The sequence below is a fragment of the Scleropages formosus genome, chromosome 25, assembly GCF_900964775.1.
Source record: "Scleropages formosus chromosome 25, fSclFor1.1, whole genome shotgun sequence".
NCBI classification, from domain to species: Eukaryota; Metazoa; Chordata; class Actinopteri; order Osteoglossiformes; family Osteoglossidae; genus Scleropages; species Scleropages formosus.
Window position 1 is genome coordinate 1,784,828 of NC_041830.1, and position 16,815 is coordinate 1,801,642.

Sequence of the window (16,815 nt, forward strand, 5' to 3'; positions counted from 1 at the left end):
GCGATCCGCGCCCCCGTTCACAACCAATACCATCATCATCATCATCACCAGCAGCAGCACAGAACGAGGCTGCGCGCGCGCGTGCGATTTAAGTGCATGAAGCGACAGGAATAACGGTCCTATTTCCCAGGACCCTACCGTTCCGCGGTGGGGCATCTGAAAAAGTGACTGCGGTTCTCCGTGTTTATTATTATTATTATTATTATTATTATTATTAAGCATTTTTATCGACTCATCTCGTCAACTATAACTTCGCCTTTTTATTTTTTCTTTTCATAATAGACTTGACTGCGAAGCAACAGCTTTTTCCAAAGAACGACTTATGAAGTGTTTTTTTTTTTTTTTTTAAATATATACACTTCATTATTTCAGGATTAGTTGAGTTCTTTCCGGTAAGTAATATGTCCTAATAAAACATAAGGTGCGCATTACCTGTGGCTACCTTTAATGCTGTTAAATATATTGCCCAGGTAGGTACTTGTGTGTGTGTATTTGTTTGTTTGGTTGTTTGTTTTGCTCATTCAGTCAATGAATACTTGGCGTCACTGTTTCAGCGGTACAGTTTTTATCGGGCACTTTAAATTAATGCCTTTCCTTTATTTCATTAATAGGATATAATTATCTATCGCGCCATGATTGTTGAAAGGAATATTTTTCTTATTTCCAAACTTGAATCGCAGACAACTGTGACGCGTAGTAGGCTGTGTGTACTGTAAACGTCCAACTGCATGTTCATTTCATTTGTGCTCATTTAACGGCGAGAAAAAGGAGCTGATTGGAATTTTGGAAGCGGTGTGTGTTTGAATTGTTTGTTTCGGTACAAAAGAGAGGGAAAGAGACGCGCAGCGAACTGATCACTATTAGCGACTTGTCCCAATTCAACAGGTTTCCGAGGCTCCCAGTCCTGCCCGAAAGCCTGGAACAACATGTCTGAATGGGCTAGAGGATAGCGGCACACACACACACACACACACACACACACACACACACACACACACACACACACACACACACACACAGAAAGATATATGTAAATGTACATGTATGACGTGTATGTATGTATGTACTGTATGTACGTGATTATTTGCTGACTTCTAACTGAAAATAGATACACAGGACCAAAACCTATTTTATTTGTTAAAAACATCCATACTAATCAGATACTAATTTCAGATAAAATGCTGCCTTTATATTCTGAGTTTAATTGTTATAAATGCACAGAACAAATTGTCAATAAATAAGTCTGTGTAAAACCCTTATTATTTACAAAATGAACATTTTCCCTTATACACAAGCCATCTGAATGTGAAACATGGTGTTCAGAAAAATTACGTCACTTTACATTTGTTATGTCATATCAAGGCAGAGTGAGCATTACTGCTCAGTGCTGGTGTGCTTAATGTTTGTTTTCCTAATATATCCCCTTTCTTACCTGTAAACATGATCTTCCCAATCTGCTGTCTCCTTAAATTGAATAGTTATTTATACCACAAATAGTTGTTTCACTTGTTTTACGGTCAGTATTGTTAGTCTTCTAAAATGAAAGCCAAAGGAAATGTTTGTCACAGTCTAAGTTTTACCAGTATTTCTGATTATTGTACTTCTTTCTCCTACAGAGGGTGGCCTTGATAGCAGTTATGTATGTCGTCTATTCACAATTTAATTATACTTGAGAGGATACTGAGCTCCAGCAGGGGAGTCGTGTATTTGTTAAGGGGTTATGTTAATATTTACTGCAGTGCAGTAACTGCTAATATGAACACACTGAATGAGTTTATGGGCTGTCAGACAAGCAGCAAAAAAATCCCTGCGTTTCTTGACTTTTTTTCTTTTGCTCTTGTTTTCTCACACTTAGATGGTTACTAACCTAAAGGCAAGCTGGTTCTGAAGGAGGCTGGGCTCTTCCCCTCATCCCACGCCAGAGTCACCATGGCAGCAGGAGTAGCGGCATGGCTCCCCTTCGCCAGGGCAGCGGCCATCGGCTGGATGCCGGTAGCCAACCTGCCCATGCCTGTAGCTCCCACTGAGAAGAACAAGCGGCAGGACGAGCTGATCGTCCTGAATGTGAGTGGGCGCCGCTTTCAGACCTGGAGGAACACCCTGGACCGCTACCCAGACACCCTCCTGGGCAGCTCCGAGAAGGAGTTTTTCTATGATGAGGAGACCAAGGAGTACTTCTTTGACCGCGATCCTGATGTCTTCCGCAGCATCCTCAATTTCTACCGGACTGGGAAACTGCACTATCCACGTTATGAGTGCATATCATCGTATGATGAGGAACTGGCTTTCTTTGGCATCATTCCTGAGATTATTGGCGATTGCTGTTATGAAGAGTATAAGGACCGTAAGCGGGAGAATGCTGAGCGACTCATGGATGACCAGGAGGACAACAAAGACAGCAAGTTGCCCAACATGACCTTCCGGGAGACCATGTGGCGGGCATTTGAGAACCCTCACACGAGCACCATGGCTCTGGTGTTCTACTATGTCACTGGCTTCTTCATTGCTGTCTCTGTCATCACAAATGTAGTGGAGACAGTGCCCTGTGGCTCCTCACCCAACCAGAAAGATGTGCCCTGTGGTGAACGCTACACGGTGGCCTTCTTCTGCATGGACACAGCCTGCGTAATGATCTTTACTGTGGAGTACCTGCTGCGGCTCTTCGCAGCACCCAGCCGCTACCGCTTCATGCGCAGCGTGATGAGCATCATTGACGTGGTGGCTATCCTTCCCTACTATATTGGCTTGGTCATGACCAATAATGAGGATGTGAGCGGAGCCTTTGTCACACTGCGTGTCTTCCGCGTCTTCCGGATCTTCAAGTTCTCCCGCCACTCACAGGGCCTGCGCATTTTGGGCTATACTCTGAAGAGTTGTGCCTCGGAGTTGGGCTTTCTCCTCTTCTCCCTTACCATGGCCATCATCATCTTTGCCACCGTCATGTTCTACGCAGAGAAAGGCTCTACCTCCAGCAAGTTCACCAGCATTCCGGCGTCCTTCTGGTACACCATCGTCACCATGACGACCCTGGGGTAAGGAAATCTACGTCCTCCCTTCTTTCACATGGGTATCTCACCATGCTATTTGCACCTTGTCTCCCTCAGCTCAGGGAGTGGGTAGCTCAGAGACCGAGGGGAAGAAATCTCAGATTTAAGTGAAGCACCGATGAAAGCGATCTGCAGGGACACCCGAGTTTTCCGACAGCCGCACTTTTCACTTCTGCGGAACAAGTGATGGATTATGTGATGGACCAGCGGTCCTCACAAACAGGGCTAGCGCTCACCCCCTCCTCGTACTCGTTTTCTCAGTCTCATCCCTCCCTTTCTTCCTTTGTCGCTCTCACACTTCACAAGCCCCTTCACCCACTCAGTCATGGGCATGGATGGAGTCTCCTTCCAGATGGTTAAACTCGGTACATTGAGTCACTGAGGGAAGGGATGTATTGCTTTGCTTGTATTGTTATTTTTTACTCTTAGTCTTTTTTTTTTTTGGGTGGGTGTGGGTGTACTGCTTTTTCAGAAAGATCTTGTAGCACATCTTCACAAAACCTGCATTAATTATTTCCAATGAAGTATTACCTCATAGTCGAGTTACTGCCTCTTTCTTAAATGTCAGCTCACTTTCTATAACTACAGTATTTGCCTTGTGGTGAAAGTCCCTTTTTACTGCCAGATGTTAGTAACCACTTTTATGGACATTCGCAGGATGAGTGAAGAGTATCGCAGTGGAGTCCCCTGACCCATGTCCTTTCAGTTCTATTAATAGCTGTGCTGAGTGTGTTTGTTTGCTCAGGGAAACATGTTTAAGGACATCGACTTACAACATGAACGTGCTTAGATGGAGTCCTTATGTTGAGCCAATACTGTAGTACCCTTGAGCAGGGCACGTAGCCTGACTCCCTCCACATCTAGCTGTATAAATGGTAATTCTAATTTAAACTCAAGCGTTGGCAAAACTACGTATTTTTACAATTAAAGATGATAATGGTTATTTGTAACTATTCCTTTTGACCTTCCCCAGTGTGTGTGTTGGTAATATTCGACACGTGTAAACAAGTGGAATGCCTGAGTCTGATGATGCCCCGGTTTACTTGACTTGCAAGCAGGCTCCAGGCAGCCTGTGCTTAACTGAAGAGCAGCTTCTCTCCTCCGATGGAACGTGAGGGACAGAAGTGGGTGTGTTCATACACATCTGACTAATCTACAGTAGACTCATGCATTTGTTCCATTGTTCACGCAAGAGAGCCTCAAACAGGTCATTGGTTGCAGTCGTGCTCATGGAGATGTCTCAGCAGGGTCCCTGTGGAGATGTTCCATGAATCCATCAGCTATACACCCTACAGTTGGGACCCTGTGTACACTCAGGGCCATCCACCAAGGTCAAAAAGTCCAGCAGCAGCAGAGAAAGTGTGCACCCACATTACCATGACGCGCTGGACGGCAGCCTGCACCTCGCTTCCCTCAAATGCCCCTTTAGCTGCTAAATCACAGCACCCTGTATGCTCTGGGCACATACTCTTTTTGTCATTCCACTAGCTCGTGCCTCATGAATTATGTAGAGCTTACTTATCACCCCTGCCAGCTCTTCTGTTTTGTTGGGGGAACCACGTAGCATGGCCATAAAAATGGGTCTGTCCAGCAACTACTGCTCCGAGCCAAGAACTTGGGGAGCCGGGCCAGTTTGTTGCGCCCTCGTTCCTCAGAAAGGAAAGGCTATTACCATCCACATCCTGCTGTAGCCACAGCCACGCCACTTCATGACAGAACTGCATTCTTAAGGGCAGCACATTGTGTGGTAGTTAGTGGCGTTGCCTTTGAGCTTGAAGGACCCGGGTTCAGCTCTGCCTCTTTCTGTAGTACCCTTGATCATGGTATTAATTTTGAATAGCTCTAAAAAATTACCCAGCTCTATCGCTCAAAGATTATAACCAGCAGGTAGCAGTGAAATGGGTCAATTAACCAATATCAGTTTCTTCATTTTCGTCACTTCCTCTAAGATGATGTGATTTATCTGTTTTACCTTGATTTCAGGTTGGTAGTCCGACACTGTTTATTAGGAGGAGTTTAGGTTGAAATGCAGACTGGTCTTCCACAGGATCTGTGTCTATAAATGAAACATGTCTTCCTCTTGGGGACAGGCTAAATCAGAACTCTGTCCCAAGTGGGACACATCTAGAATTTTCTATTTGATGAGATTACTATTAAAGTTGATTCTGACCTTTGAAGGGCAGAAATTCATGTGCGTTGTCATTTTGTGAACTGAGGGAGAGGGGAGGCTTGGAGCAGCATGCCAATGACAGCCGCTTTCAAAGAACACATGCTTGACATCCAGAGAAGTTTTGACCTTTCTGAGGTGCAGCCCTTTTCAGTAACCTTTGAAACGTACCTGCATAATCCCGAGGCCTTCCTTTGAGGCGGCTTTGGCCTGTGGCGTTCACATGTGGTTTCAGTGACTGTGATTTGACTTTCTACAGTGCTGTATGTTCCCCAGGATACTTTGTTTGTGTGAATGGCATATGTGGTAAACCTGGCTGTAGATTTTGGGTGGCAGAGGTGCACTGTAGCTCTTGAGGGTTGGATCATCTAACACTAACCCTTAAACTAAGGCTCAGGTCTGACTATAGTCAGACCCCCACCACCACCCTTGGATGCTACAGGCCATGGGAAATGACACTAAAATATAAGCAGTATGGATCACACGAAGTACAAAACACCAAACATTATTAATATCCCACCAGCAAAGTAAAGTACTTTGTTTTTTTTTTTAGATTGTGAATAATTCTCTGCTGTTGCTTTTCTGCCCTGTAAGGGCTTTGACATCTCCTGAAAGGAGTATTCACCTCAAACACCCATTGATTGCATTGCATCCCATTCCCAAATGGCTCAAAGCATTTGACGTTCAGTTGGAGCAGTCTGATTTATTCCAAGAAAGGTCATCTGTAGCACCCCCACAATGCATCAGGATGTTTACTGCAAGAAATGACTATTCGCAAGCCTGTTCCATAATGGCGGGACAAGTCTTGTATTAATTTTCTCCCCTGCAACTGTAAATAGGGGCATGCACGCACATATTCCCAGGGAAATAACCATCTCACATCCCCATGGAAATAACCATCTAAAGTTGCTTAAAGAAACTTTTCTCATTGATTTTAAACAGTATATATTAGCATAGTGTATAGGAGAAAAGCTGCAGTTTGAACAATATAACAACTTAATTGTACATTGTGCCCTCCACTTTCCTAAGCATTTCATATGAGAATAAAAATATCTCTTACTGGACCTAACTATAAGAGAAAAAAAATTGTGTGTATTCCAAGAAATATCTAAGACATCAAGATGGCAATATTCTGAGGCTGGAAACATTGTTTTGTGCTGCTATTCAGCAGAGTGTAAAGAATATTTTACTGCAGTCCTCATTTAGAAGCAAGGTGAAATCTGTCCTCTACCAGATTTACCTCAAAATATATGAACTTCCACTTTCATTAACTTATATGAACTCATATGTACATGGTTTTCACATATTCTCATGTTTTGTTTAGTTTGTATAAATACATTAACAAAATAAAAACAGTTATTTAAAATACCTTATATATTTATCTCCAGCTATCATAGATGTTTCCTAAAAGGACTGAATTATTATCTAAAAATTATGTAATTAAAATCTCAAATAGCGCGACTCAATGCCACAGTACTATATATAATAATGCTTTAATCAGCTTAATTTTTTTAAACTAACAGCCCTTTCAAACCACCTTGAATGTAAGTCACCTTAACACTAAAATATCTGATGCACGTATTACTATATACTTAGTAAAACTAAGTAAAACAACTGAATACCATATAATCAATGGGATTACTTATGAAATAACAGATACTTGTTCATTACACTGGGTTCTCAACCTACAAACATAAACTGGAGCAGAAGTCCGTTTGTAACTCGATTTGTTTGTAACACATGGAGCTTATGTTCTTGTTCCACTTGAATCACACTCAATACTGCAAAGTAGGAATAACTTTTGTGAGAAGGTGTCACCTATGAAAAGTAAACTAATACAGACTACAACAGTTGGTCTATATCAAGGATGTCAAGCTCAGTTTCGATCTGCCCGTGGCTCTGATGGATTTTATTCCAACCAGTTTTTGAGCTTTAGTCATTATTCATTATTATTTTGTTACTTAGCTGACACTTTTTATAGAGTGAACCATTCAATTAACAAAACATTAGACTGGAAATAAGATGTGTTTTTCATATAAAGTAAAAGCTGCCATGTTCAAATCACAAGGTAAACAGGTAATTAAACTTTATTAGATGTTATACTTAAAGTCTCATCCTTAATTTAAAATACATTTACATGTATTTATTTAGTACAGTTAGTTTGTTACTTTCCACCATAAGAACCAGTGTTCATCACACAAGTTGCTGCATAAAACTTTGTCCAAATATCGACAATTCATAATAATAATTTCATTTTTTTTTTTTAACATTTACATTACATGAGTAGCTGCACGAAGGTTTATCCGTTATTAAACTGTTATGATGTCAAAGTTATAGACCATGAACATTTACACATTACATTAATTAAATAAAGAGATCATGGGAAAGGTGAGTCCGGGAAGGTGAGTTTTAAGACCCTTTTTTAAATGAAGACAGAGATTTGGCTGTTCTGATTAAGAGGCAGAGGTCATTCCAGCCTCATCATTGCAAGAACCAAAAGCCTTTGTGCGTTTGCTTTTAGACATTTTCTACATGGGACCACCAGGCGGGCAGAGATGGAGGAATGCAGCAGTCTGGTTGAGGTGTAGCGGATGATAAGGTCTTGTAGATATAAAATATCCTTCCACAAGCTACACATGATTCTAGAGACCTATTTAAAATTGAGTTGGGTACCTGTTATCTGTATTGCACTGTAATTATACCCGTTATTTTGACTTTTGAAAATGAAATGTCCACCGATATTCTACAAATAAAGTAAATACCAGTATTTTTTCACTATATGCAAGAATATATACTGACCGAATTGGCAGTAATCAGATCTATTATTTCTTTAGAAGTCCTGTAGTGAAATACAAAAATGGTAATCCTAAATTATAATTAAAAATTGAAGTGATTGCTCTGATTGGCCAAGTAAGACAAGCAAAAATGCTGTATACCCGGTGTCCTCTGGAAGGATTTTGAGATCTCTGCCTCCACTCTTCCATTCAGTTGTAAGAGTTTCTGAAGATGAATTCAGAATATTGTCACTAAAGTGTTCAGGAAATTAGTTAGATTAATTCGAAATTAGGTATATGTCCAGATTCCTGTACCAAATGAGATTCCTAAACTGAAGTTCTGTGCAGTAGCTAGGGACAGCTGGTAGTGCAGTGGACCTTTGGCCTGGAAGACTGCAGGTTTAAATCCCACCTCTGGATCTAGTACCCTTGAACAAGGTACTCAGCCTTAAGTTGCTCCAGCACAATTACCCAACCATGCCAATAGCCTTAGGTATGTTAATATCGTGAGCTGCTTTAAAGAAAAGTGTCAGCTGAATGAATAAATGTAAGATTTGCTCCAGCCAAGTCACCATCAGTGTTGTTTACATTTATTTATTTATCAGATTCTTTTCGACAAAGCACTAACGCAGCGGGTTGGCCAGGACCTGATCTCTGGTGGGTCTGGGGTTTGAGTCTTGCTTAGGGTGGCGGACTGGCGTCCTGTCCTGGCTGTGTCCCCTCCCCCTCCAGCCTTGCTCCCTGTGTTGCCAGGTTAGGCTCCAACTTGCCGCAACCCTGCTCGGGACAAGTGGTTTCAGACAGTGTGTGTGTTTTCTCTAAAGAAACTTCCAGTTAACTCTATGTAGTGTTATCAGCCCACACACCTTATTCACCAAGGTTATAGGATGTCTCTTTTGTGCTATTTTATGCTCTTTACTGACCTACTGCAGGATGTCTGAAAAGCACTGGTAGTGCCAGTAAGGAAATAGTGCTCAATTACCATGGAAAGGAAAAAAAATAACATTGAAAGTGCTGCTTGTTCCTTCAACACAAATGTTTCACAGTTCATTTCAGCTAGTAGTACAATGGTTAGAGCTGCTAACTTTAGAGCCAAAGGTTGCAGGTTTGAATCTCATCTCTGGCTGGTAGTACCCTTGATTAAGGTACTTACCCTGAGTTTCTCCTGTAAACTTACACAGCTGTATAAATGGGTAGATAACTGAAAGTAGCTTAACGTTGTGAGTTGCTTTGGCGAAAAGGATCCGGTAAATGTGCCCTGTAAGTTTTGTCTGCAAATGAAAGTAATACATTGCCATACAAACACATCTCTAGTCCATATTGTGGATATTGCTGTATTTTGTTGAGGATGTGCACTGTACTTATTTTCACTCAGTCATTACAGTAGAAGTGTACGTTAGTGGTTTCCTTATTATAACGGCTGCTATACAGTACACGGTTGGTACAGCAGACATACCATGTTCAATGATTTGACTTTTCAGACTTGGATCATGTATACTTGAAGAACACATGTTCCTTGTCCATTACAACAGATAAATAGGATGAATGTAGGTCAGTGTGTCTCGATATTGGCTCCCCACTGTGTGTAATGAGGGATCAATTGGTGTTATCATTCGCAGGGGCGATTGGTCAGCCAGACAGTGGCAGTGATGCTGGGGATCGACAGATGTGATTAAAGTGTCAGTGACCCTACCCGTGTCTGGTGAGAGGACCCTCAGTGTTTTTATTGCCAGAGCCCAGGGTCAGGACCAGAGGCCACAACTGTGTTTTGTTTCCAGCTGGTGTGTTCTGCTCCCTGATGAGGGCTTGCAAAAGCCAAGACAAGCTGTTAGTGATCTGTTTGTGTCGTGTCCTAAATAATGAAAAACTTTAGTGTATACCCAAAAGACGGTTGTTTTTATCCTTCTTTTTTAGTTAGCTAGAATATGTTAGTTTGAGTTGTGACAATAAACCTGTGTTGTTTTCATTTTTTGTCTACTTAGAATTACAGGGTTGGCAGCATTGTTCCAGAGAAGGTTGAGGGACATCTCAATGCATGTGTAAAATCCCAGGCTCTGTTTCATTTTCCCATAATATCTCAGAAATGAAAGAAAGGAGCACAGCAGCATGATTTACATTTTGGAGTAACCTCAATGTTGATGCACTTCCAGATGAGCCTTGTTAAGTGGCCTCTCCTTTCCATCTGGAGGCACTGACTCAATAGGAGTGACCAAGGTTCTCACCTGTCTTCCTCAGCGCTCCTATCCACTGAGCATATATGCCCCCATCACTCTGAGGTGACCCTGCAATATTTCTGGGGCCTGCTGTCAAGCTCAAGAAGAAGGATGACAGTGCTTCCCTTTATTTATAGAGGGACTAAAACTGACAGTGCCACCTTTGGTGCCTCTCTAAATAGCTAATGCTTTGCATAAACACCAGTGGTTCCTCAACTCTGTTGGAGCCAGTCCGCCAGATTATCCCCACATCCCTAATGCACTCTAAATTATTCCCAACACCTGATTATAGCAGCACCAGCTCTGTGCTTAATGTGCTCAAGAACAGGTGGATTAGGCTTAACAGAAGTGCTGCTGGATGCAGAGCATCTGTTTGGGTTTAAGTAGAGATCTGCAGCTCGTCTGGGGTGCCTTGACTGAAAATGTGTGGTGTTAGGGTCTTAACAACTTACTAGCCAGGAAAGACAAATCCTTATTACCAATTTGGAAATGATGTAGTTCAACCTGGATGCTGAGAGAGCCCAGGTAGCTCAAATAATAGTTTTGAGCTAATAAAACATGCAGATAGACCTTTCTTAGATAGAAGCAGTTGTGCAATGAATTGTGACTTCACCGGTTGCTCAAAGCTGGTTAAAAGAGGCACACCTGGAGGGATTTGTTCTTCAGGGTGGCATCTAACCCTATATGTGCATTTGTTCATTTAGCTGATGCTTTTCTCCGCAGCAAGTTCCAGTGTTGTTACTTTCCACCATTAAACCATCTATTTACCTGGGTAAATTTACAGGAGAGATTTGAACCACTAACCACCACCAGCTGCTTCTAACCCTCCTTCTAAGCCATAACCCTATCCCAAACCGTATGAGAAAATATTAAGGAAGGAAGGAAGGAAGGAAGGAAGGAAGGAAGGAAGGAAGGAAGGAAGGAAGGAAGGAAGGGCAAACATCAGAAATCACCTGTTTAACCATAATTTAACACTGAAGAGAAATGTACTTTCATGGGTGGCCATAACACCCCTTTTCTACCAGGAGACGTTTGACAAAAAAGCAATGAGGAACTTGGAGAGGAAGCCCTGCCCCTAACGAACCTCTAATCCTAACCTACTCTGTGTGTATCTGTATGGGGAGAATTGGATATATAATTGTTACTTTCAAAATTCCAACCCTATTGTTGAAAGCTACATCCCCTAATGAATTGTTTTTACGCTTCACATTACAGTGGGAGTGAGACAGTTAATGCACCACTTCCTGTCCTCCCTTCGAGAGCTATTTTAAGCACTCATCTGGCCAGTGGTACTTTCATTTGTTATCTGTCCTCTTTACTGCTCGTTCTTGGGTGACAAAACCAATTGTACTGCCAAAGTCGCTGTGCTAAGGATTAATGTCGGACTGATTGTTTTTTACTGTTAGTGTGTCCAGACGAGCGCTTGGTCTCTATTTTAAATCCTAAAACCCATCAAATACCAGTGCTTAAATACATTATTGTTACTGTTATTTCATTCCCTAGCTTATGTTATTTTCTAAAGAAAATTAATGTTTGAATGCTTCTTCCATTTACAGAGTTCACATTTGCAGTGTATTTTTCCTGAAGCAAAGCTCAAGGTGCAAAATGTCCCTCTTGTGGGACCTGAACCTGCAGCTTTTTGGTCATGAAGCCAGTCCTTGAACTGCTGCCCTTCCCGCTGCCAATAACCAGCAGTCTCTGTGCTTTAATCCTCCTAATTAATAACTGGTCGAGTGTCCCAGAAACATTCTGGCTCCTTTTTAAATCCTTCGTCATTTTGTGGGATTACCATAGTTAAATTAGGATTAACACAGACCCACATCCAAAGATATTATCCATGTGTGAGAACTACATAGCAATTGATTTATTCATCTCATGCCGAGACTTCAGAAGAGCCCAGTTCTAATTTAATTTCATGGCTTTTCCAGAATCGGATGTGAAGTAGCCGTGGTTTAGTTTTAGTTTTGTGTTAATAAGGAAGACCGTGGTTCTGTCTTGGAGTCAGAGGCAAGAGCATCAGAAAGCTACAAGATGGCTGCTCTTCTTCCTTTTTCATTTGACAGGAGTAGGTTTCACATCTCCATGGCTTTCCTGTGTTGACCTTGCCATGGTGATTCCACAACCTACATGTGTGACCAAGTGTGCTCACCACACACACTGTGTGTCCTCCTAGCATAGAGCTCGATGGGATGGAGGACAATAACAGGGGATGAGTACTTTGCTTGAGGTTTTTTAGAGAGAAATAAAGGTGGCATATTAAAGTAAGAAAGCAAATCCTATTGGAGGCTATTTTTAAAGCCCCAAAAGACTGAAGTGCAGTTAAAAAAATCAATAAAAAAAAAGAGGAAGCAGAAATCTCATTTTGATTGATTGATTGACTCTCTTGACCCGTGTCTTTCATCTTTTATCCTCTTTTTCTTTTTCCATTGCAATTCAATCATCAATTCCCAGAAAAAAAAGCTTTTTTGTACATATTGGGAAAGAAAACACTTATCTTATATTGTTTTGTAATCCTCCATTATGTTTGACTGGGAGGGGGAAAATGTCACAGGATTCAGTGCCAACGCACAAGCTGTGGGCAGACTAAGCTACGGGTTCGGCTTGAAAGAAGTTGAGAGACCATTTGAGAATTGTGTTTCTTGTGTTATGCTGTTATGGAACAGGCAGCTGTATTTTTTATCATTATGTAAGCTGCTTACAGACAAGGGGCTCACCATAGCAGACGTGTTTAACTTGCAGAGGAGTTATACTTGATACTGGCAGGCAGAGTTTTCCCATGTTAGTTCTGATGAGTATAATTTTTTTTTTTTTTTTTTTTTCAGAAGCAATGAGAAACTTGTGGGGCAAAGCTCTGCTCCAGCCCTCACCCTTCACACAAACCCCTTACTCTAATTCCAGCCAGAATGCAGCATATTTAAAACAAAGAAGATTATAGTAACAAAATGGTGCTGTTGGGACCTTACCAAATACCTGTGTAAATTCAATAACAATCTGAAGCTGGGAAAATGGGTAACGTAAAATCTGTATGGTGTTGCTGGCTCTTGGCATGGAAGTGCCTTCTAGGTAACTGAATTACATGAAAATTAATGCTGTATATGGTGTCAGAGATGTGCAGTTTTGGAGGTAACACTTCCGTTGATCTCAGGCTTGTCTACTGACTTGATGAGAGAGGTCACCATCACCTCTAACAGGTTTAACTGTCTCATCATGATAAATTGCAGAGGTGATGTTCTCTGGAGCTAAAATGGTTATCATATTTCACGATAAATGATAATGGTGAATCTTCTTATCATTTATTATTCTGCCTCTTTTTGGCATCCTTCAGTTCCTTTGGTACGGTATCATATAAACAACACAGTAGATACCAGTTAAAAATAAAAATAAAAAACTGATTTCTGGGAAAATGAAAGTACTTTTCAATAATTTTTGTTTTATTCTGAAATGATAGTACAAAGAACTGATACAAAGTCTTTGTATCAGTTAATGCCACCATCATATTTAGATGGCAAAGTAAGTGATGAAGCACTGTGGGAAACACCTTCACAGGAACTGGTGTCTCATACAGTAAGAGATATTGGTGTCAAGCTAATAATAGGCGTTGCTTTGAAAGGACACCTCTGGGAAGCACATGACTCCTGACACCTTAAGGACAAGATGATGGATTGGAAGAGACTCCTGTTTTGATGGTTAAGGACTCTGAAATGATACGCATGGATTTCCACACTGCTTCTGTCCTGCGCTGCTGCTCGAGGTTTGGCAGTTCTGCAAGCAAGGTTGTACTAAAGTCATGCCGTGCTAGACTCGTACTTCCAGTCACTGTATTGGTGACGGAGTAAATTTACCCAGTGCTCTCCAACATAGAGTATTAGTATTAGCTTCAAAAAATCACTGTGAAGCTGCATAACTTAAACTTGACTTGATTAGCAGTTAACAAGGAGAGTAATTTCGTATGTGTTGCTTTTTGGGTAGAAAGTAAATTGCCTTACTGATTCATTATTAAAATTGAATAATACAACAGGAGCGGAGATTGCTAGGATAGGAAGCAGGTACATTTATTTCATTTATCTGTTTTTAAAGTGATTCAATAAATTCTTTGTGGTCACTGCGTTTTCCATTAATGTTATCAGTAATGGCCAACGCAGGGAAATTGAAGGAAATACAAACATCGTTGTAGATTTAACAAGGGGGCAATAACAGCTGCATAACATCGCTGATACACATCTTATTTATGATGGTTGACTCAATAGCAGTGACCAGTTAGCTTTTAGTAGTTGTTATTTCAGCAAGGATTGAAGGCCATATTTTACTGCTGTTTCTCATTAATCACCAACAGTGTCTTTTAACATAATGGCCAGTGCAACAGGCTGGAAACATGGTGCGATATCATTTAGAGATTCAATAAAAACCTGCATACACCTAAATACATATTGTTAGGCATCAAGTTCTGAGTTATAAGTGTAGAATGATGTATTTCTTTCATTGTATGTTTTTCTACAATCTGACAGGTCCAACTTTAATAGTGAAGAATGATGACTTTTTCTGAAGGGTATGTTGAAATTGTGAGAAGGAGGATCACTTTTGCAAGGGTTGGAGTGTGTGTGCAGTGTGATTGTGGTAGTTGAACTCCAGGACAGCACAGTGTGTGAACATTCATTGTGATGACGGTGGTCACTCTTGGAATGGCATGAGAGCTGTCCAAACATGCTCCTCCAAAAACACACTTGGGACCAGATGTATTGTTCATATTCATTACTCACTCTCTCTCACACACACACACCATCTGAACCACCTGTTCCATACAGGGTCGCAGGAGCCTCACCCGGCAACACAGGGCATAAGGCTGGATGGGGAGCGGACACGCCCAGGACAGGACACTAGTCCGTCACAGGGCACCCCAACCAGGACTTGAACCCCAGACCCATGCAAGAGCAGGACCTGGTCTCTCTCTCTCTCTCTCTCTCTCTCACACACACACACACTTTCAGAACCGCTTGTCCAATACGGGGTCACGAGGAACCGGAGCCTACCCAGCAACACAGGGCACAAGGCCGGAGGGGGAGGGGACACACCCAGAACGGGACGCCAGTCCGTTGCAAGGCACCCCAAGCGGGACCCGAACCCCAGACCCACCGGAGAGCAGGACTGTGGTTCAACCCACTGCGCCACCGCACCCCCTGCTCCCCCTATTCATTACTCCAAAATCCCTAAGAGAAAAGGCTTGGAACACAGTTCTCCCAAATTTGTTTTACAGTTAGGCTCTGTGAAAAAAAAAAAAGATGTTTTAGGTATTTGAAATGGGTGGTATTATGGCACAGTGATGCAGTGGGTAATGTTGCTCCTTGTGAGTTCCTCAACTGTTCAGACAGAAGTTTGAATCTTACTCAGTATGTGTGGAGTTCTGTGTGGGTCTCCTCTGGGTGCTCCTGTTTTCTCACACAGTCCAAAGACATGTTTCACCTGAATTTACCACTCCAGGTTGTCCATAGAGTGCAAACAAATGAGTGAGTGTGTGGCTACCCTCTGAAGGAGTGGTGCCCTCTCCAGGGTGTATCCCCTCCGCCTTGTGACCAGTGATTCTGGGATAGGTTCTGGATGGCTGTGAGCTCAGCTAGGACAAAGCATTCGAGATTTTGGTTATAATAAATAAATGTTACTCTGTGTGGCCTCTTCATTGTAAAATTTATATTAATGATAAATTACATTATAATGTTACCCATTTTCAGTTATGGCATCTGAAAATAAGTTGTCTCCCCAAGCTCCTAATCATTACTAATTGTTAACTGATTCATTGAGGAAGCATTTGTCATTTCATGCTAATTCTAACTTTATTATTTCCATGCTTGACACTTTGGTAATAGTACCTTTATTGAAATTGTTCTAATAAGAATCAATACTCACAAATACAAAACGTGAGCTTTAAACAATACGGAAATGGGTTGAATGAAGTGGTCACACACTTATGTTCTGATTTGGTGGGCTTCTCCTCCTCCTGTGGGCTGGGCAACAAACACAGGTTGCAAAGGTTTAGAAAATCGGTAAGAAATGTGCATTTTTTAAAAAAGTTTCCCATATTTGAAAATTCATAATACAACAGTTTTTAATTCAAGGAATGTTTGTATTTGAATTTCCAAGGTGTGCCTAGAATTTTCCACCATATTTGGTCAATTCTGTCCCACTTTTCATTCTGTGAGGTCGAGGACATCTTTTCTCAGACAGTGGACACTTTTGCTGCTGTCAAACAGTAATTCATGTCATTCTCCCTCCAGTCCAAAAGACATTCTCCCATTGTTTATGACCAGAATTCGTTTGGGGTTGTGGGACGTTGCAGCAAATATCAACATGCTGTACATACATCTGGTGTTTCCTTGCAGTGATCATGTCCATTGACAAGGCAGTAAATACAGACCCCAACCTGGGGCCTTTTTGTGCTGGTAGGGTAGGTGAATTCACATCCAGTTCAACTCATGTAGACCCCTCCTGAACATTTTTTTTGCATTACATGTTGATGCTAAGGGAAAGTATAGAAGTGGTTTCCCATTGCCATCTTGCACCTCTATCTCTGGGTTGCAAACACAGGGAAAACATGTAAGCTCCGCATGGCCTGAGCCACATTC

General features: G+C 41.7%; 1 protein-coding gene across 2 annotated transcripts in view; it reads left to right on the forward strand.

Annotated features, from left to right (window-relative positions):
* Positions 1-348: 348 nt before the first annotated feature.
* LOC108928267 (potassium voltage-gated channel subfamily D member 3-like) overlaps positions 349-16,815 on the forward strand; it is a 167,995-nt gene continuing 151,528 nt past the window's right edge. Inside the window, exons 1-2 of one of the 2 annotated variants that reach the window (XM_018742144.2) lie at positions 349-392; positions 1,856-3,032. In XM_018742144.2, coding sequence (XP_018597660.2) covers positions 1,930-3,032 — 1,103 coding nt within the window. In that variant the 5' untranslated portion in view covers positions 349-392; positions 1,856-1,929. Of the gene's footprint in view, positions 393-430; positions 471-1,855; positions 3,033-16,815 lie in introns of those variants that run through there. The other variant, XM_029249344.1, reaches the window with a different exon arrangement.